Below are 21,974 nucleotides of genomic sequence, written 5' to 3'. Positions count from 1 at the left end.
CCCATGTCAGATATCTGATATCTAGAACTATTAAGATAGTAAATAATATATGTTGTCGTAAGCCACTAAGTTGTAATTTGTTACCGCAACACTGGGAAGCTAACACACAGAGTGACTCCTTGAAGCTGGCTAGCGCGCAATGGCATCTCTCACGGCCTTCCTGCTAGTGTACACTTTCACCACCACTGAGTTAGACCCACTTGGGGCAGTCTTGTAGTTTCAAGAGACCTGGTCCAGCCCCATGTGTAGACAAAGTCCAGGGACCTGCCTGCCTCATTCAACCTGGAACCACTGCGGCATTTGAAACTCTCACTGCTCCGAGCCTCCCAAGGACTCCATTCATATGTCCATATGTTGTCTCAAAATGGGGGAAGTTGAGTGTCCTCTACTTAAAGCCCTTTCATGCTGTCCCATCACTCTTAGACTCAAGACCCTGCTTGGAGTGGCCCCTGCCCACCCTCCAGCCTCATCTTCTACCGTCCAGCCCACCAGCGCTGCTAAGCCTCTCAAGTCCCTTGCACACGCTGTTCCCTCTTCTTCCAGTGCCTTTCCTCACCCTCTTTACTGGCCCAGCTCCTCTTTATCCTCAGGTCTCAGCTCAACAGTCACTTCCTCTGAGGCCCCATCTTACTGTTCATGTCCCTCTCTGTGAGTTCTCATAGCTTCCCATACTTGTCCTTCAGAGCACGTACTCCAAGTGTAATTGTGATGATCGGTGTGATCGTTTAAATAACGTCTGAGTCCCCAACTAGAATGCCAGCTCCATGATGGCAGGCACCTCATTTGTTTTGCCCCCCCTTGGGTCCTCACTGTCTACTGTCACATGGTAGGTTCTCCATAAATATTTGTCAAATGAATGAGTAGACCATCTGCATCTATTTGGACAGCAAGGTCAGAGCAACTTGGGAATCCACTTCCCACCCCCTCTAGAGGTCATCTGTTGGTGCTCAGAGGAGGGGACATAACCTTTCTGGTGCCTCCGGGAGCATCCTGGGAAATGGGAGATGCCCACCCAGCTTCACTGAGTAACCGTCACCTCCCCTTAAGCACCCAGCCTGGTGATAATATGGGTTTCCTGGACTGAGGTGCAAGTAGGAGTCATAAAGTTAATCAGACGTGTAAAGACATAACTAGAAAGTGACAGCCACTTACAGTGTCCAGCTAATTGGGCCCTTAATGTGGAGACATTAGACAGGCAAGCAAAAGTATCCTGCCAATGCAGACAGGTCTTCTCTTAGTCATTGAAGGTCCTTCAGTTTCAAAACACAAGGGGAAATCTTGATGTTTCAGCCTCAGCATCTGAGAATCCCTGGATGTTGCCCATGGCAGGAAGCTTGAGGTGCGTCTCATCTTACCCCTCACATTATTGTCTGGGAAGAGGGCATGCAGAGAACAAAGCCTTTTCAAGGTCATTGACTGGATAAGAGGTAGGATTCAAAGCCATGACTTTTAACCCTTGGCTTACATGTTCTCTATCTTCAAAAATGCACTTTATTGTCTAATGTAACGCATGTTTCTTGTAGAAAGTTAAGGAAGTATGAGGAGTCCAGGTAATTGGTGCTTTAGGAAAGGGGGTAGCAGAAGCTTTATAGAAGGAAATAAATATTGCTCATAATCCCACCACCTGGTGATAATCCCTGTGAATATTTCGGTGTGTCTCCTTTCTAATTTTTTTTTTTGTCCAGTGCACACCATGAAGATATTCAGATGAGCATCTTCCAAACCCAACCTCATATCGTGATCACAATTCTACATCCTGGGTTTGGGGTTTTTTTCCCCCACTTAACATAATAAGGAGAGCATTTTCTCATGGGATTTCTCCCACTGCTTCCTTCCTTACTGAAACATTTCTCAAAGTGTGGCCAGGAATTCACCAGCATCAGGATCGTATAGGGAGTCACTTCAAAATGCACACGCTCTGGATCCACCCCAGTCCCATAGAATCATTGTCTGAATGTTGAACACTCTCCGCAGGTGATCTAGATGGACCATACATTTTGGAAACATCCCCCCATGCCGTGGCTCTCAACAGGACTGCATGCTGAAATGCTGGTATCCGGGCGTGACCAGATCCATAGCTGAGGAGTTTTAGAGCTGGGGCCCCAGGCGCTGGTATTTAAAAAAAATTCTTTCTGGGTCATTAACATGGGTTGAGGGTTGCCGGCATCTTTCATAATGCACATAGGTCTCTCCTGCCAAGACTGGTAACAACAAACATTCCTTATGGGGTGAAGAAACTGAAATGTTTTACCACCAGGATAAAGACCCATCTGTGACTCACGGTCTTCCATGACATAATTTGGACTTAACTTCCCGCAAAGTTTTACTTCCAAGTTTATGCCACTTGGCTGTTGGGGCCCTCCCTGTTGAGGCCCTAGCATTCGGGGCTGCAGAGAGGATGTCCAAAAGGGCGGGCTACAGGAACCCCCCGCTCATCTTGATCTTTGAGCAGAGAAGGAAGGTCTGCCCATCCCCACTCCACTTCCTTCTCTCTTTATTGGTCTGGACTGAATTCATAAATAACAAGGGTCTCTACGCTGAGAGATGTGAATAATGATCTTCAGTCTGTTGTTTTTCCATGCCATTTGCTGCCACTGATAGAAGCTAATGAGACGCTCCCGGTACAGTGCATGTTAATGGGGGCTGTTGGAGTTGAGGATCGAATGGTGGAAGGAACAGGCATCTTGGTAAGGATGCTAGACGGTGGGTTTGCAAGAGGTGGGTGACTCCACACCCTTATTTTCCAAGAGGAGACAAGTAAGCCTCGTAGGTTTCCTGAGCAAAGTACACTGCAGTTTAGAATTGGGTCATCTATCCCATGCTCTCTTCCTGAGCTGGGTGGGCAAAGCTTGACTTGAGGCAGGAGGCCATGAGGGGACTTCATGGAAAGCAAAGGTGGTTTACTGACACAGAGGACGAGATTCTAGCCCAGGCTGAGTGACCCAAGTGACTCTGTGCCTTGGGACCCCCATTGATAGAGTGAGAAGAACAAAATCTAACCGCTTTCTGGCTAGATCAGTCCATGAAGGAGAAAATAGGTGAGAACAAAGGTGTGTGCCAAAAAAAGAGAGAAAAAGAAAATATATATCACTGTGCAATTTCCATCCCCTGCCTCCGTTAGCTTACCTCATTGTCTCAATGCTATGGCATTGAAAGGCAACCTGAAATTCATCTGCTCCAGACGACTTCAAACTGTTTCTTTAAACAGTGGAACCAACTTTCCAAAGGATATCTAATTCAACAGCTCAAACAAATGAAAGAGATAAATGCAGACATGCTCTGGATTAAATGGGATTTTTTGGCTCCTCAGAATCACTCCCACCATGCCACTATAGTGGGTGGCCCCAAAATGGTCTCTAAAGAACCCCTGGGGTGCCATAAAGCACAATTTGACAACCACCAATTTAGCCCAACACCTTCTCTTTTACAGATGAGGAAACTGAAGCCCAGAGAGGCAAAATTCAGGGCTAAAATCCAGATTTCTCAACCCTATGTTGAGGATTCTTTAGGGGAACAAGATGATGGCACAGCTGTTGGGTGTCTTGTCCCGACCTCTGAGAAGTCAGAGGCAGGTGAGATAGAAGCAGCTGGGGTGACTGCATGTGTGCAACTTGGTACCTACCAGTGATGGAGGGTCCCTTGGTGTGGGCAAGGCAGGGAAATCGAGCAGGGTGGAGGTTGGACTGTTCAAGAAGGTCCCCATGGCTCTGCTTGGCAGTAGTGGCAGCGAGGTCTGATTAAGAACAGGAACTATAGCTGATTCATTTTGCTGTACAGTAGAAACTAACACAACATTGTAAAGCAACTATATTCCAATAAAAATTAATTTAAAAAAAAAAGAAGAAGAAGAAGAAGAACAGGCACTCGAGAGCCAGACTGCCTGGGTCTGAGTCCAGGCTTTCTCCACCTCCCCGCTGTGTGACTTGGGTACCTCACTTAACCTCTCTGTGCTTCACTTTTCTCATTTGGAAAATGGGGACAAGAACAGTCTTTAGCTTATAGTGCTGCTGGAAGGATTCATTAAGAAAATCCATGTGGATTGCTTATCTCTGTGCCTGGCACATTGAAATTGCTCAGCAGACACTGGCTACTGGTGTTCTGAGACTGAGGACTGGGCGCTCCTGGTTTGTGCTGCCTCCCAACATCCTGTAAAAGCAATTTCTAGGGAAAATGCGGGGAGGGTTGGGGTAGAGGAAGAGGAGGAGGAGGAAGAGAAGAGCATGCTGCCTTTGGTTCTGCACATCCTGCCTCTCGAAGCAGCTCTGTCCGATCTGGGTCACAGCAGGCGCTAGAGCCTACAGGCTGCCTTTGGCTCCTCCTTGGGCTCCTCTGTTGAATGGAACACAAAGGGAGAAGCTGCTGTTTATAACACAGCGAGTAGCGTGCTTTGAGGGGATGGCAGGAGCGAGGAGGGCCTGTGGGGAGAGTCAGCATCAGGTGGCGGCCAGCAGGTCTGCCAGGGACTTTCTGGAGCCTGTGATACCCAAGTCCCATCAGAGCGGTTCTCACGCCTGTGGTGTCCACAGCTGAGAGCCAGTGCGTGGAGGGGTGGGCAGGGTCCGGCTCCATCTGGGTCCACTGGCTGTGGCTGGAACAGGAACAATAAGGTTCTGTTTGAGGAAAAAGCAAAGAGGTGACTTCAGGCTGGTGGGAAGGGTCAAAAACAACCCACCTGAGATCGAAGCAGGATGCCCCCACAGGTGTAGTCATTATGTGTAGCCTTGCTATTCAGAGTGTGCCCTTGGGCCAGTAGCATCATGTGGAATCACTTGGGAGTTTTCTAGGAGTGTAGCACCTCAGGCCTCACCCCAGACATGATGCTTCAGAATCTGTTTTAACAAGATGCCAGTGTGACTTGTGTGCACATTAAGTTTGAGAAGTGCCAGTGTAATACACATGATACCTGGCTTCCAGTTTTAGCTCTGTTACTTCCTAGCTGTGTGACCTTGGACGAGTAATTTAACTTCCTTGTGCCTCACTTGCCTTACTTGTAGAATGGCTTCTTAATAGTGCCTGTCTCTTAGGGTTGGGTGCCAAAGCACTTCATACCATGCCAGGCCCATAATGAACACTATGTTAAGTATAAGCTGCTATTGTATGTCACTTGACATTCAACTCAGCTTGCTTTTGCTGGATACAAATTTGGGAAGTGGCCTGCCTTCATTCATTCATTCGTTCATTCATTCATTGGTTCGACCATCATGTGTGAGCACTCACTGTGGACCCCAGGTACTGTTCTGGTCCTGAGGACACAGCAGGGAACGGGACAGACAAGATCCCGGGCCCAGGGGAGCTCAGAGTCTAGGAAGGCAGCCAGGTATGGACTCACAATTACCTAATTACTTAATGTAGACAATTCCACAATTACTTACAAATGTGACAGGTGCTATGCAGAAGGGTTGCCAAAAAAGTAAATAAAATGGATGGTCAGAGAAGGCTTCTAAGGGGAGGTGATATTTTAACTGGAATATGAAGGATAAGGAGAATCTAGGCAGGAAAAGTGTGTGTGTGTTTGTGTGTGTGAGAGAGAGAGAGAGATCACAAATATGTGTAATGAGGGAAGGCTGCATTCCAGGCACAAGGACCAGAATGTGCAAAAGTGCTGAGGCAGTTAGGAGAACTAGAACTCAAAGAAGACCAGTGTAACCAGAGCAGTGGTTCTTAAACTTTTGTCAAAATCCCCTGGAGGGCTTGTTTAAACAGATTGCTGCCCCGCCCACGGAGTCTCTGATTAGGGTTGTTGTGGAGTGGGGCCCAAGAATTTGCATTTCTAACAAGTTCCCAGGTGATTCTGATGCTGATGGTCTGGTCATAACACTTAGTGAACCACTGAGCTAGAACATTGAAGCAAGACCAAGAGGGCGAAGAGGTTTGGGGTCTCATCTGGGGCCAGACCACGTAAGGTCATGGAAACCTCATGGAATGAGAACCAACTAAAGGTTTTAAAGGGAAGTGGGAGTGCCATGATCAGATTCATGTTTTAGGAATATCACCAAGGCTGTGATGGGGAGAACAGACTGTAGAAGGCATGAATGAAAGCATGGAGACTAAGGGGTTAGTCATCCAGGGGAGAGAGATGTCAGTGGCTTGGTTGAGGTGAGGATGCAGAGAAATGGGTGGATTCCAGAAATGTTAGAGCATTTGACATGATAGGATTTGGTTGGGTCATTGAACGTCTGGGAGGAGGGGCTCAGGAAGGCCCTCTAGGTTTCTGGTTCAAGCAAGTTAGCGGACAGTGGTGCCATTTCCTGAGAATGGGAGCAGGTTTGCTGAGGATGAGGATGAAGAGCAGCCAAGATGAAGAGTTCAGCTGAAAGCACAAGTTTGAGGCCCAAGTGAAGACGTCATACAGACAATTAGATAAACAGATCTGGACCTCAGAAGACAGTTTCTGGAGGAGGTGACATGAGAAAAGACTAGATAATGTTCTTAATCTGAAGTTGGTAGAATAGATGGGCTTTGGGGGATGTCGGAGGGGATCCATGGTGTTCTGAAAATATATCAGAATATATGTGCCTTTTTCTGGGGAGGGGTCCAGTAGTCATTATCAGATACTCAAGAATCTATGACTCAAAGAAGGTTAAGACCATCAGCCGGATAATGAGGGAGAAGCTGGTGGTCCTGGTCCTATAAGGTCCGTCCGTATAACCCTGACTCTGCTTCCAGGCGCCTGGTGGACCGTCTGGAGAACATGAGGAAGAACGTGGCTGGGGACGGGGTGAACTGCTGCATACTGTGTGGAGAAGAGCTGGGGATGCTGGGCTCTGCCTGTGTAGTGTGTGAGGACTGTAAGAAGGTACCATCGCCCTCCCCTTCCCTGCTTCCCCGCTCATCACATGCATAGGGGCTAGGCCTGGGCTCCAGCCTTTGGGGGCCTTGGGTCTTGGGGATGGAGCTTGGATCGGGAAAGGTAGTTGCCAGAATATGATTCCTTCTGGGATGCTCCCATGCCCAGCTGTATTCCGAGGTAACCCTGATCCTGGTTCCTCCCCTAGAAGTCACTCTGACCCTTCTGTCTCCTTGGAGCTCAGCTCCATCCAGGATGAACTTGGGAGACTGAAGTAGGACATGAACTATGGTTGAGCCTGCAAGTATCCTGGTTGTGGCTTAGCAAGTTATAGGTCAGGCTAAAGAGCATGCTGGGGGAATTCCCTGGCGGTCCAGTGGTTAAGACTCCGCGCTTCCACTGCAGTGGGCACGGGTTCAATCCCTGGTCGGGGAACTAAGATCCCGCATGCCACACAGTGTGGCCCAAAAAAAAAAGCATGCTGGGCTTGTGTCTACATGGAAGACACATGTGTACATGGAAGCCCTACCCAGCATTCTCTACCTTGGGGTACAGTTCAAGCCACTTAGAAAGCCCCTCTCTAGCCAAGTTAGGCCAACTTAGACTTTGGTCTTCTTAAGCATTCACTCTTGAAGGGGAGTCTCCCTGTGCTCTCTCCACCCTGCACCCTCTCCTCAAGCTGTCTGAACTTGACAATTCCAGGACAGAAATACTACTGTCCTTGGGTCTGTCTGATTCCCAGGAAAGGAATTCAGGGGAGTGACCCAGCTGGAGACATCCATAATGTCACTTGGCATCTCCTACTTGGGGTCCCATTTAGCATTTAGAATGGAATATTGGGGAAAGGTTATCTACTCCAAAAAACTTGCCTTCTGTAGTCAACTAGATAGCGAGAATTTTGTGACCTATTTGTTTTGACTGCCAGAAAACTCAGCCAAAAGTATAATGTTACATCATATAGTCATGGCATTTACTCAGATAACGTCCTTCTCCATAAGGAGTTGAACCTGTAGTCATAGTCTAGGGTGTCTCAGATTCATTTGGGAAAGAAAGAAGAAATAAAGTAATAAACAAAATGGATATACAGTCTCTCATGATTAAAAAATCATGTCAGTGAACTCCCTTGTATGGATGATGAAAACTCCAACCCCACAGGGACTCTTGGAGAATCCCTTTGTCCCGTGCTTGGGAATGACTCCAGTTCTTGTTATCACAAATCAGGACTCAGATTGGAACTTTATTCTAACTGGCCTTGGTCATGGAAGGGAGGTGAAGAGAGTTCTATCTCTTTATATCCACCAAGGGAGAATAGGGCTTCATTGCCACCATTCCCAGCCACTTCTGATCACCGGCAGCTCCAAGCCTGGCATATCTGAGTGTGCACTGGGCTATGTTTTGTCCCCAGAATGTCTGCACCAAGTGTGGAGTGGAGACCTCCAACAGCCGCCCGCACCCTGTGTGGCTCTGCAAAATCTGCATCGAGCAGAGAGAGGTGAGTGGATTGGTCCCATTCAGCTCCTGGAGCATTCTCCCTTCTTTGTACAATTCCCCCTTCCTTGCTATAACCAGGGGAGTAAGGTGGCAGTTGGGGGGCTGGGGAACCTGTTCAGGCACATGTCTTAAGGGGTTGGTATAAAAGGAACCAGCTCAGCTGTGAACACTGGTGGGACACAGTATTTGACTGAATTTCTTTTCTCATCTCTCGCTTCTGTGACTTTTCCTTCTTTCCCTCCCTGCTCTCCTCTTATTCATTGCCCTCTGACAGCCATTATTCCCTACTCCCCATTTCTCATCTTCTGGGTCTTCCCCTACTGCCACCTTCTCTTTCTCTTTCCCTCTACCTCACTTCTTGTCTCACACTTTCCCTCATTTTCTTTTCTTTCCCTATACAGATCTTCCTCAACTTACAATGGGGTTGCGTCCCGATAAACCCATTGTTAAGTGGAAAATGCATTTAATACACCTAACCTAGTGAACGTCATAGCCTAGCCTACCTTAAATATGCCCAGGGCATTTACAGTAGCCGACAGCTGGGCAAAATCATCTAAGACAAAGCCCATTTTATAATAAGTGTTGAGTATCTCCTGTAATTTATTGAATACTGTACTGAAGGTTAAAAAAAAAAAAAGAAAGAATAGCTGCATGGGTACAGAATCATTGTCAGTGTATCAGTTGTTTCCCATCGTGATCGTGTGGCTGACTGGGAGCTGTGGCTCCCTGCCGCTGGTCAGCATCACGAGACAGTATCCGATCGAGTATTGCTAGCCCAGGAAAAGATCAGAATTCAAAATTCGAAAAGGACTTCCATGGCAGTCCAGTGGTTAAGACTCTGAGCTTCCACTGCAGGGGGCATGGGTTCGATCCCTGGTCAGGGAACTAAGATCCTGCATACTGCATGGTGTGGCAAAAAAAAAAAAAATTCAGAATTTGAAGTATGGTTTTTACTGAATGCATATCGATTTTGCACCACCGTAAGTTCAAAAACATCACAAGAAAACCATTGTAAGTCTAGGGCCGTCTGTACTCTCCTCCTCAGAGCTCTTTTTTCCCTTTCATCCTTATCTCCTCTGCCTTTTCTTCTTTCTCTCTTTGCCTCTCACCCTTCACACTTCTTCCTCTGCACTGTCTTCACTCTATCTCTGTTTTTTTCTCTCATGGAATCTTTCTCTTACCTAGGCTTGCTTTTTATTACCCACTTTGTCCCAATTAACTCCCTTCGCCTTTTTCCAGTTTCTTCATCACTCATCTTCTGCTGCAGATTCCTGCCTTGGAGACTGTTCCAAGGACCATATTTCCCTCAATATCAGTCAGGGTCCTGGGAAAACAGATGGCACAATCCATCAGGATTATCAAGGAGGCTTTGATAAAGGTGCTGTTTGCAAAGGTCTGGGCAGGGATGAGGAGGATCAGCGAGGCATGGTGAAGCACGCAGCACCAGCAATAGCAGGGTTGCTGATACCACTCCTGAGACGGAAGGAGTGGAGGAGGGAGCAGTTACCAGACTGGACACTAGGTATCAACCAGCAGAAATGTAGCCACTGCCTGCCTAGCAAGGAGGGAGCCAAGGGACTCAATACCCTCACCTCACTATCTTCTTTCCGCCGATCCCCCACTGATGCTCTCCTTGACCAGATCCACCTGGAGGATAGAGATCAAGAAAGTCCAGTTACTGTAGTCCTTACTGGTCAGCTTCCTGGGGCACAGAGCAGGGTGAAAAAAGATGTAGAACCAATCTGAAGGGGCAACAGAAGATGTTCAACACACTGCCCCAGGTGGAATGCTAATCCACAAGGCAGGGAAGAAGGCCAGAGGACTTGGGGAGGATGTACGTGGATCATCCTCTTTACAGCAGCCAGTGTAGTAGGGAGCACAACACATTTAAGAGGTGGGAGACTTGGTGTCCAGTCCACTCTCTGGCTGTGTAACCTTATACCTGTTCATAACCTCTCTGATATTCAACTGTTTCCATCGAGAGATTGGTTATTCTCTATTGAGTGTTCAGGGGTATTGTGTGAATCAAATAAGAATAGTGAAAGACTGTGTACTGGTGAGAAAATGCACTGCCTATTGTGTCAGTGCTCTGTGAGCAGGGAGAAGAGTGAAAAATTGGCTCTCGTGAAGGCAGGAGCAATAGTGCTTGGCTGTCGTGTCTTCATGTTCTACCTCTCCTCCCCCAGGTGTGGAAGCGCTCTGGAGCATGGTTCTTCAAGGGCTTCCCCAAACAGGTCCTCCCACAGCCTATGCCCATAAAGAAGACCAAGCCCCAGCAGCCAGCCAGTGAGCCCGCTGCCCCTGAGCAGCCCGCCCCTGAGCCCAAACACCCTGCCCGGGCTCCAGCTCAAGGTAGGAAAATACAGCTTCTCCTTTCAGAACCAAGGACAGGTCTTGGCTAACTGGTCTACCTGGAGGGTGTCCTGACATCATGTCTGTGTTTCTACCCAGCTGGTGGACAGCCAGCCTCTGGGCTTGGGTCTAGGTCCCCTATGTCTCCTTCACAGCTCATCACAAACCTTTATCAAGAAAGTAGTTCAGGGACCTCTCCAGCAATGCCAGGCTGCCAAAAGACTTTGTTGTCATCCCTGATGGATTATTTAGAGGTACAACAGAGGTGGAAATCAAAATTAGGGACTGAGAAAGACTCCCAACATCAAAATACACGCTGGAGTCTGGGGGGCGGGGGAAAGGGGGCTTGCTGAGAAGGCCTTCTTTGCTCCTGATATTTCTTCTATCAATCATCAGCAAATCTGAAATTGGACTAATTAAAAATGAAAGGTGAATAGCAAGGAAATTAGTAAAAGAAAATTACCACTACTCTGGATATTATCACTATTATGTAAGTATTATTATTAATTATTAAAATGATGGTAAAAAAGGGAGAGACAAAGCAATAAAAAGAAAAAATATGACCCCAATGAAAACACATTTTAATATAATAAGGCCACTAAGACTGACCAGATAAAGCCCTTGCAATACTTTCAATTAACTAAGTGATAAAATCTGGTCTGAATGACAATTCTAGAGTTGAGCGCAGTCAGTGCTTCTAAAAGGAAGGTTATAGTTGAAGGTCTCAAAAATTGAAGTGCCCAACTATAACTTCTCAAGGTGCCCTGTACAGTGTCTGGCAGTCAGAAGGCACTCAACAAATACTTTCATCCTGGCAAGCCATCAGCAATTTCTGCTCCTTGCAGAGACTCACCAAATTGTCAAGATATACTGCATCCCTGAGAAGCCCCAGGTTTCCACCTCTAGAACATCATTCTTCCTGGTTAAACATTACACCCTCTAGGCTGAGAAGACTGCATAGCTTTACTGTCGAGATCTTGAACATCAGAGCCCAGGAAGACCTGAGTTTGAATTCCAGCTCTGCCACTTACAAGTCATGTGAGCTTGGATGAGTGACCTAACCTCTCTAAAACTCTTTCCTCATCTATAAAATGAGATTAATAACTCACTGGGTTATTTTGAAGATTAAATGAGATGCTACAGTCATACCTCATTTTATTGCACTTTGCTTTATTGCACTTCACAGTCATTGCAGTTTTTTATAAACTGAAGGTTTGTGGCAACCCTGTATCAAGCAAGTCTGTCGGTGCCGTTTTTCCTGCTCACTTTGTCTCTCTGTGTCACATTTGGGTAATTCTCACAGTATTTCAAACTTTTTCATTATTATTATATTTGTTATGGTGATCTGTGATCAGTGATCTTCGATGTTACTATTGTAATTGTTTTGGCACTTTTTTCACAATAAAATATTTTAAATTAAGGTATGTGCATTTTTAAGACATAATGCTGTTTCACACTTAATAGACTACAGTATAGTGTAAACATAACTTTTATATGCAGTGGGAAAAAATTCATGTGACTCACTTTTTTTGTGATATTCGCTTTATGGCAGTGGTTTGGAACTGAACCTACAATGTCTCCAAGGTATGCCTGTACATGTACAGTACTTTGCAGAGTGCAGCACTTAGTAAATGTTGGCCAGTAGTACATAGTATTAATCACCTATACACAGACACGTACACTTACACACATAAATGGTATGAATTAGCTTATTATATAAACTCTAGACAAAACAAATAACTCTGAAAGTATTCACCTCATTGGAAAGAAGTAACATCACCTGCATTGCATAGCAACTCCTAAACAATTATTGGCAATAACATCTAGTGCTGGTGAGTATGTGGAGAAATGATGGTATAAACTGTTGGTAGGACTATAAGTCACCTCCAGCCTCTTGAAAAGTAATATGGCAGATGTTATTAAAATTCGAAGTGTATATGCTATTTGATCCAACAGTCCCTCTCTGGGAATATATTTAACAGCAAGAAAAGTTCCCATATAAAAGACATATGTATAAGCGTATTTATTGCATCATTGTTTATGGTAGCAAAAAATACTGGAAAAAACTAAGCGTTCATTAACGGGATAATTGTTGAATAGATTATGGTATATCCACACCATGGTGTATTAAGCACCTTTTAAAATTGAATGATGTAGGGACTTCCCTGGTGGTCCAGTGGTAAAGAATCCGCCTTCCAATTCAGGGGATGCGGGTTCGATCCCTGGTAGGGGAACTAAGATCCCACATGCCACGGGGCAACTAAGCCTGTGCACCACAACTACTGAGCCCGCGTGCCTCAGCGAGAGAGCCCGTGTGCCACAAACTACAGAGCCCATGCCCCCTGGAGCCTGCGTGCCACAACTAGAGAGAGAAAACCCACATGTCGCAACTAGAGAGAAGCCTGTGTGCTGCAACGAAAGATCCCGCGTACTGCAACTAAGACCCGATGCAGCCAAAAAAAAAAAATAAAGGAAATAAATAAAGGAAATAAATATTTTAAAAAATTGAATGATGTAAGTGTATATTGTAGATTTGGAATTATGCCCATGATATGAGCTTTCAATATTCCCTTAATGAACAGTTACGGAACACCTAGTGAGTTCCAGGCTCTGTTCTATGCCCCAGGGAATCAGTGAATGGAACAGATAAAATCCATGCTCTCATGCAATTAAAATTCTATTGGGGGAAACAGATGATCAACAAACAGCAAATGCAAGTACAACATAATATCAGGTAGCGATAAGTGCCAGGAAGAAAAATGAAACAGATAGAGGGGATAGAGGCTTCATGTTGGACAGAATGGCCAGAGAAGGGCTGTCTGAGAGATGATATTTGGGGAGAAACCCGACCAAGGTGATAAAGAGGGCTCATAGAATCTTCGGAAATACCGTGTGCAAAGGGTTTGAGGTGGGAGCATGCTTGGTGAGTTCTGGGGAAATTCAAGTTAAGTGAACAAAGCACATTCTAGAAGCAGTACGTAGCCCATGATCCCAATTTGTTTGCAGTGGAAATAATGTGAAATTTGTAGATAGGCTCTACATCAAAGGGGAAGTTGGGAAAGGAAACTTTTAATTTTGTTTTAAAAGTTCTTGGGAATGGTGGATGGGCCCTTTTGTGAGCTCCTTAAGTGTCAGCTCTCCAGAAAACATCAAATATTGGGAGTTTGCCAAAAAGTTCATTTGGGTTTTTCCATAGGATGTTACAGAAAAACCCAGGTGAACATTTTGGCCAACCCAATACATAACTCCTCATCAGTTTTCTCTCTCTCCAGGTGACGCTGATGACAGGAGGGGCCCAGGTCAGAAGACGGGTGGGTTCTGCCGACTCTGTCTTCTACTTTTGAGACAGGAGTCCTTTTCCCCATTCCTCCATTGCCTTTTCTCCATTCAATTCATGCTTTTCCTTTCAGGCCCTGACCTGGCCTCTGCTCCTGGGCGAGGAAGCTATGGGCCTCCTGTGCGCAGGGCCTCCGAGGCGCGAATGAGCTCATCTAGCCGGGACTCAGAGAGCTGGGACCAGAGCCACGGCGGAGCTGCTGGTGACCCCAGCCGGAGCCCAGCAGGTGAGAGAGATGGGCAAATCCAGACAGGCTTCCTGGATGAGGAGAATCAAAAGGAATGGGGAGAACAGTGGTTTTTTTCATTTATTCATTGGCGCTTGGTAGACATTGAATGAACACTTGTTGAGTGAGTGAGTGAGTGAGTGAGTGAGTGAGTGAGTGAGTGGTTGGATGGATGGATGGATGGATGAACAAGGACCCAAATGGACAAGCAAATGGAAGTGCTAATGCAGGACCCTGGGACAAGAATTTGTAAGCCCCAGCCAGAGGTGGCAAAGCACTTTCTGTCATGAGCATTCAAGCATCTCTCCAGTGAAAAATATTTGGATTCAGAAAAGGTGGGATCCAGCCCAGTGAGGTGAGAGAAGACAGGGTATTCTTCTAGGAATGTCATACCTTCTCAGTACCAGGAACTGCTGTGTATATCATCCCCATTTGATCCCCCAACAGCTCTGCAGGAGGCAGTAGCATCTAATAGTCTCAGGTAGACTCTGGAGACCAAATGCCTGAGTTCAAACCCTGGCTCGGCTACTAACTAGCCAAGAGACATTAGGTGAGCTCCTTAACCCCTCTGTGCCGCAGTTTCCCCATTTGTAAAATGGAGCTAATAAAACACCCACCTCATAGGGTGTAGAGATGAAATAAGTTCTTATAAAAATGTTAATCAAGTGGGTAGAGTTGTTGCCTCCATGAAGCATCTGAGGTTCAGAGAGGGTAAGTGACCAGCCCAAAGACACACAGCTTATAGAAGAAAAATCTGGGATGCAAAGCTAGGTCCATGTGAAGATAAGAACAGTCTTTCAATAATTATAAAGTAGTATCAACATCTGCCAGATGTTGAGTGTTCACTATATGCCAGGCACTGTTCTGAGCACTTTACATGTATTGTATCATTGTGTCTCCACCACAACCCTATGAGGTAAGTATTGTTATCCCCATTTGATGGATGAGGAGACTGAGGCCCAAAGAGGATAGGTCATTTGTGCAAGGTCACAGATGTCGGAAGCAATGTCGCAGAACCTGAGCTTTTCAACATCCATGTTGTTGCAGTGAGTTGCCCAGGAGGATCTGAGTATTGGAAAGAGAGAACACACGGAGGGGAGGAGAAGAGGGTCTGAAAGAGCTGGGAATGTCGGGGGGCTGCATCCAGTTCACACCCAGAGGACCATGCCTCATGCCAGCTGACCGGTCCCAGGCTTCTTCCTGCTTTGACTGTGTGTGAGTGTGTGTGTGCGATATGACAGGCTCTTTCCTTTTCCCTGCAGGTTTGAGACGGCCCAACTCAGTCCAGGCCTCTAGACCCACCCCGGCCTCGATACAGAGTCCAGCGCCCCCCCAGCCTGGGCAGCCAGGTACGTGCCACCGACCCACCCGCCCAGGCTGTCACTCAGCTGTGACCCCAATACCTCCCACCCTTGCTTGCAGAACCCTCTGGGCTTTCTGCAGAGCTGCAGCCACCACCAAACCCTAAAGTCTTCAAAGACCTTTAGAATGAATAATACTCCAGGCTGGGAAGCTGGTGGGGGTGGGAGGAAGGGTAGCATCATACCTACCTAAATGCAAGAAGTGACAGTACTTCATCCCTCACTGTTTCCCACCTTCTGACATCATCACTCCACTTTCCCAATTTTTACCACATGCACCTATGATCTGCCCTCTTATTTCCTTAATATTTTCTTCAAATTGACCTCCTTTAAGAACATAATTGAGAGAAGTTATCATAAACTCTTTCAAGGAAATTTTAAGGACTTCAGACTTCAAGGAAAAGGCAAAGGTTCTCAGACAGATATGTGAGATTCAGGAAGAAATGGTGGGCAAAGAGATTAGTAATGTGAGAAAATCTGAACACGTATGGCTTGTGTAAAACAATGGAAATAATTCCTAATTGGTACAGTTAAAAACCTGTTACTTTAAAAGAAACCTATAATAATGGCATAAGTGGGAAACCAGTATTCCATACCAGAAGAAGAGTATATTAGTTTGCTAGGGCAGCCATAACAAATATCACAAACTGGGTGGCTTAAAATAACAGAAATGTATTGTCTCACGGTTCTAGAAGCCAGAAGTCCAAAATCAAGGTGTTGCCAGTGTTGGTTCCTTCCACAAACTGTGAGGGAGAATCTGTCCCAGCCTCTCCTCTTGCTTCTGGGGGCCTCGGGCATTCCTTGGCTTGTGGATGTGTCTTCACATCATCTTCCTTCTATGCATGGGTCCCTGTGTGTCCAAATTTCCCCTCTTTATAAGGGCGTAGTCATATTGGATTAGGGCTCACCCTAATGGCCTCATCTTAACTTGATCACCTGCAAAGGTGATCAAATATTCACATTCACAGGGACTAGGGGTTAGAACTTGAACATTTTTTGGAGAACACCATTCGACCTATTGTGGGGGGCTATTATACAAATTAATGTACTGAAAATAAAACGGTGCAATGACATTCTCAGTACTCTGGCCTGCTGAAGGTTCGGAGCCGAGGCCTGTCCTCTTTTGCTCAAAAGGGACATTTACAAAGGTTAGAGAAGTGTTAAAGTAGCACCTAGATGAGACTTTTCCCATGACGGGATCAGTATGGAAAGGCAATGGGAACCCAGAATGACTTTCTCACTCTGTCACTGACTGTTATTTCATGCCCCATCCCTGTGGCTCTCCCCCACATGCCAAACTTTGGAAATGTAGTTATATAGAATCCTCTGGACCAGTAATGACCCCGTAATAATGGTGGACTCAAAGCCTGGACTCGCCCGTTACCTTGCAAGCGATTCTTGCTCCATTTGTTTGTCGACCTCATAACAGCCAACAAAACATGAAGAGCAGGTAATACCTGCTCTTCCCCACTTCACAGAGGAGGAAGCTGAGGCCCAGGATGGAAGGATTTGGGCTTGAAGCCAGGGCTTTCCAACGCCAGAATCCCCCAATGGGACCGTTCCTGCAACCCTGGGTGCCTCTGCACGTCACCTGCTGCCCCTGGGCCTGTGTCCACACCTGTGAAATGAGGGCGGCTCAGGGCAAATACCCAAATGATGCCGCCTTCTCTATTCCAAACTTCTTTCTCTCTTTGCCCCACTCAGGACCCCCAGGAGGCAGCAGACCCAGTCCCGGGCCAGCAGGACGTTTTCCAGATCAGAGACCAGGCAAGTGTTCGCCTCTTTCTGTGCCTGCGCAGGTGACCACCTCTTCCACTGACTGACAGAGAGAGAGAGAGAGAGAGAGAGAGAGCAGGGGCTGCCAGACATTGGCCCATTCTGCATCCTGAGACCTATCTGATGAGCTCTAAGGGAATTTCCTAATTCTAAAAGTCTAGAGAGTCTGTACAAAGATTAGATAGATAGAAAATGACAATACATACAGTGGTTAAGAGTACAAGCTGCCTGCATTCAAATCACTGCTTCTTTACTTCCCAGCTGTGTGACCCTGGGCAAGTCACTTAACTTCCCAGAGCCTCAGTTTCCTTATCTCTAAAAGGAGAATAATCCAAGGACCTACCTCACAGAGTTGCTGGGAGGATTAAGTAAACCAATACATGGAACACCTTAGCACGTGGCCTACAATGTATGAAGACCACACCGAGTGACAGTGATTATCACACATGCTATATATGCAGCAGCACCAATCACTACAACAGATTCATTGCTTTCTAATGCACCAGGTACTGTGTTAAGTGCTGTGCATATACTAGAAAATTGTTAAAATAATAGCTAATACTATTTGAGCACCTTCAGGTCTTAAAATTCCCATTTTACAGGTGAGAAAACTGAGGCTCAGAGGTAAGTAATCTTGCTCCAGCTGAGATTCAAATCCAGGCTGTCTGGCTTCAGAGCCCATACCAGTGAGGGCTCTCAGTGAGGTCTGTTTTGCTCATGGAACTTGTTATAAACCATAGATTCCAAGGCCCCACCACAGGGCCTACAGATTCTAGATGGAGCCTGGGAACCTGGATTTTTGCAAGCCTTCCCTGGGTGGCTTTGACAAAGGCAACATTCTGAGAACCGGTGAACGGCATGATGTGGCCCCCCTGTCCACTGGAAGTGACAGTCCCGCATTGCAGGGCAGTGGGTGATTGTGGCACAAAGCTCGCCAAGCACCTGGTACACAGTAGGTGCCCATCACTCGCGGTAATGCTGCAGCAGGTGTCACTGCTGTCGTTATGACACAGGGACTCAGCTGCCTCTTTCCCACCCTCTCCCCATCTCCCCTGCAGAGGTGGCTCCGAGTGACCCCGCCTATACAGGGGTCACCGCCCCACCGCGAGAGGAGAGAACGGGGGGAGTTGGGGGCTATTCGGCAGTTGGAGCCAAGGAGGACCGAGCGGGCCGCCCACTGGGCCCCTGTTCCCAAGCGTCTGCTGCTGCTCCCCAGCCGGCCGCGGCCCCGGCCCGCCAGCCCCCACGCCCACAGGAGGAGGAGGAGGAGGAGGAGGAAGCCAACAGCTATGATTCAGATGAAGCAAGTAGGTGACGCGTAACGGAGGGGTGGCTGGAAAAGTCACTTCAGGGGTCGCCCCCAGGGAAATAGGAATGGCTCTGGGGACAGCTCTGTACATCCCCAGCCCCCCAATATGCCAAACCTAATAAACGTATTTACCAAGTTATAAAAATACAAATTTGTGTTACTAAATTCACAAAATGACATCGGCTTTCTAAAGTATAAGTGCTATCTATTTTTTTCATTGTTGTAAAAGACACATAACATCAACGTTAACCATTTACATAATTTTTTAAGAATGCATTTCAACTATATTCACAAAGTTCTATTTAGTGGTTCCATAGAACTATCATATGACTCAGCAATTCCACTCCTAGGTGTATATATAGATAGATATCTATTTTAATTGTTTCCCAGACTCTTTGGTGTGTGTCTTCTAAAAGTCATTTTTTAACCATGACTTTAAAATTTCTGTTACTTCCTCTTGCATCCATCCATTCAATGATTTATAAAGTGCCTGCTCTATGCCACACACACACACACACACACACACCAGTGGTACTTCTCCTGGGTGTGGCTGGGAGCAGCAGGGGAGAGCTGGGGTGGCCTTTGTGAGCTGCAGGGAAGCATGGATGGGTTGTGTCTGGACCTGATGCGTGCTGTGGGGTTGGGGGGAGGTTCCAAGAGCTCCTGGTCAGATGGGGAGACTGGACCCACTCAGAAGAAATGGACCAAGGGCTGTGATCAGCGGAATGGCTTTGGCCCATCACGTCACCTCCCCTCGTTGTAAAAGGGAAAGCAAATACCACCTCCCATACAGGGCTGAGGGGTCATAAACTGAGATACCTGCTGAGAAAGGGCTTCATAAACCAGAAATCATTATTATATAGTGCGAAACACACATGAGGAATTATTATTATATGACATGCACATCAGAAGTAATAATAGTCAACACTTGTTGAGCCCTTATTTTGTGCCGGGCACTTTTCTAAGTGTGTTACGTGCACATGCTCAATTTAATCATCCCAGTGAGCCTGGGAATAGTTGCTTTTCCTATTCCGATTTCACAGATAAGGAGACAGAGGCTCGGAGAGGTTCAGGGGCTTGTCCAAGTTCATATGGCCAGTGAGTGGAGGGACTGACAATCAGTCTCATTGCTGCAGCAGCTCAGAGGCCAGACCTGGAGGAAATATCAGCTGTCCTGTCTCTCCCAGGGGTCATGAGTCTGCAGGCTCAGGGAAAAGGAGTCTGAGGAGCCCACCCCCACCTCGCTGGCTGGGGGCTGTTTCTGCCCTGGAAATGCACCATGTCTCTCCCACCTTCCTGGCTTTCCACATCCTGGTCCTTCTGCCTGGAGCAGTGGCCACTGCTCCTTCCATCTGCCTTAAGTGTCTCTTTGCTGACCTGCCAAGCCTAGAAGATCCCTCCCAGCCGGTGTATGTCCCTGTTAGGAGCTGTCCCTAGTGATTTATAACAAGACTGTCTCTGTATTCAACTCCCTCCCTCACTCATCTCTATATTTGACAAGTATTTATTGAGCACCTACGAGGTGCCCCCAAACTATTCTAAGTGCTAGGGATACCATGGCAAAAAAAGAAAAAAAAAAATAACAGACAAGATGGCTGATCTAATGGAACTAATATTCTAGTGGAGAGAAACATACCAATGAGTTCATTTCAGGTAAAGACAGAGCACTGTGAAGGAAATAAAATAGGGTGGATGACCATGAGGGTGGCTGCTTTAGATGGATCAATCAGGGAGGGTTTCTCTGAGGAGGTGACATTTAAGCTGCGATGTGGATAATGAGAAGGCACCAGCCATGTGAGGATCTAGAGAGAGAGCATTCCAGACAGAGGCAACAGCAAATGCTAAGACTCATTTATTCCTTCAGCAAGTAAGTGAGCACAAACTGTGTGCCCTGCACTGTGCCCAGCGGGGACAGCAGTGAACAAGGCAGTCACAGCCTTGCCCTCATGGGACTCTCAACCTAGCAGATGGAAGTCATTAACTAGGCAATTGCACAAATGATTAACTGATCACAGGTGTGCTGAGGGCTCCAAAGAAGAGGAGGGTCTACCAGGATGGGGAGTCCAGAGGGACTGAGTCTTCCTCTCCTCTGTAGGCTCAATGGCTAGCCCAGACTGCGCACACGGTAAGTGCTCAGGAAATGTTTGTTGAATGAATTAATGTCCTCTTGGTACCTGCCTCTGTCTTCTTCAGCCACCCTGGGTGCCCTGGAGTTCAGCCTTCTCTACGACCAGGACAACAGCTCCCTGCACTGCACCATCATAAAGGCCAAGGTGGGTAAGGGGGCCAAGCTGGGGACCACTCAGGATGTTCTGGCATTTCTAGGGGACTTGGGGAGGGCATGGGTGACCAATTCTGTCTCCTGTCATTGCCTTGTCTATCTGTGACAGTGACAGTGATGAGAAAAGAGCAGGAATTAGCCACGGCCAGTTCCTCTGCAGGGAGGACTTCCTCCGGGGAAGGTCCCAGAGGGGTTTCACTTAACTGCAGCTGCCTCCCGGGAGTGGAGGAAACCAAGCTTCAAGGGCAGAGCCAAGATCCGCCCAGCCCCCTCCACACCCTCTGGAGGGGATCTCAGAGGTGTCACTCGGGAGCAGTGACAGCCTAACTTGACAGCTGACATGCCACTGAACAGCTCCTTCTATAGACGGGGCTGTCAAGCTGGAGCTACAGACTGAGTCAGGACTTACTGTTGCAGATGGAAGGACAGTAATCTGGGCTTCTGAGAGGGGGAAAAAGGCAAACCAGATTGAAAGAGCATCTCCATGCTATAGGCTCCAGGGGCAGTGAGCCAACTTTACTCCAGCCCGCAAAGAAAGCTGGATGATGCCAATGCCAATCCCAGGAAGTAGTTGACCAGGATCTCCCCCTGCCCCAAGTCTGGTCTATAGAAAATAACAAGCAAGGTTCAGGAACCAGACTTCCTGGATTCAAATACCAGCTCCGCCCCTCCTAGCTGTGGGATTTGGGGGAAGTTAACCTCTCTGTGCCTCAGGGATAATAATAGAGTCTCTCCCATGAGGATGTTGGTGAGTATTACGTGGAAGGTGGCGGGGTGTCCCAGTTTGCACAGATGGTCCCCAGCTATGCCTGTTGCCTTGATGAAATAATTAAGAACTCCCCTTTCCACTCACAAAATGTCCCAGTTTGGATGATCAATAATGTATGAAATGCTTAACACAACTTCTAGATCAACATACCCAGGTCACTTCTTCAGCAGACACTTAGATGCATTTACACGTGCCCTCCAATAACACAGTGAGGTAAGGCCCTGCATTGTCTTATTTCATCTTCATAGGAACCTCTGAGGAAGAGATTATTATTAGCCCCATTGT

The 21,974-nt window shown here is 47.0% G+C and overlaps 1 protein-coding gene across 3 annotated transcripts in view; it reads left to right on the top strand.

The window, feature by feature from the left end:
- Positions 1-21,974, top strand: part of RPH3A (rabphilin 3A) — a 60,572-nt gene that overhangs the window by 22,763 nt on the left and 15,835 nt on the right. For all 3 annotated transcript variants that reach the window (XM_068562990.1, XM_068562991.1, XM_068562992.1), the window contains 9 exons: positions 6,667-6,796; positions 8,193-8,279; positions 10,465-10,630; positions 13,903-13,941; positions 14,041-14,193; positions 15,456-15,542; positions 17,259-17,321; positions 18,389-18,637; positions 20,833-20,912. In XM_068562990.1, coding sequence (XP_068419091.1) covers positions 6,667-6,796; positions 8,193-8,279; positions 10,465-10,630; positions 13,903-13,941; positions 14,041-14,193; positions 15,456-15,542; positions 17,259-17,321; positions 18,389-18,637; positions 20,833-20,912 — 1,054 coding nt within the window. The remainder of the gene's footprint in view (positions 1-6,666; positions 6,797-8,192; positions 8,280-10,464; positions 10,631-13,902; positions 13,942-14,040; positions 14,194-15,455; positions 15,543-17,258; positions 17,322-18,388; positions 18,638-20,832; positions 20,913-21,974) is intronic.

This window comes from Eschrichtius robustus, chromosome 14, assembly GCF_028021215.1.
Source record: "Eschrichtius robustus isolate mEscRob2 chromosome 14, mEscRob2.pri, whole genome shotgun sequence".
NCBI lineage: Eukaryota > Metazoa > Chordata > Mammalia > Artiodactyla > Eschrichtiidae > Eschrichtius > Eschrichtius robustus.
The sequence above is the reverse complement of the archived record's forward strand: the minus strand, read 5'-3'. Positions and strand labels throughout refer to the sequence as shown.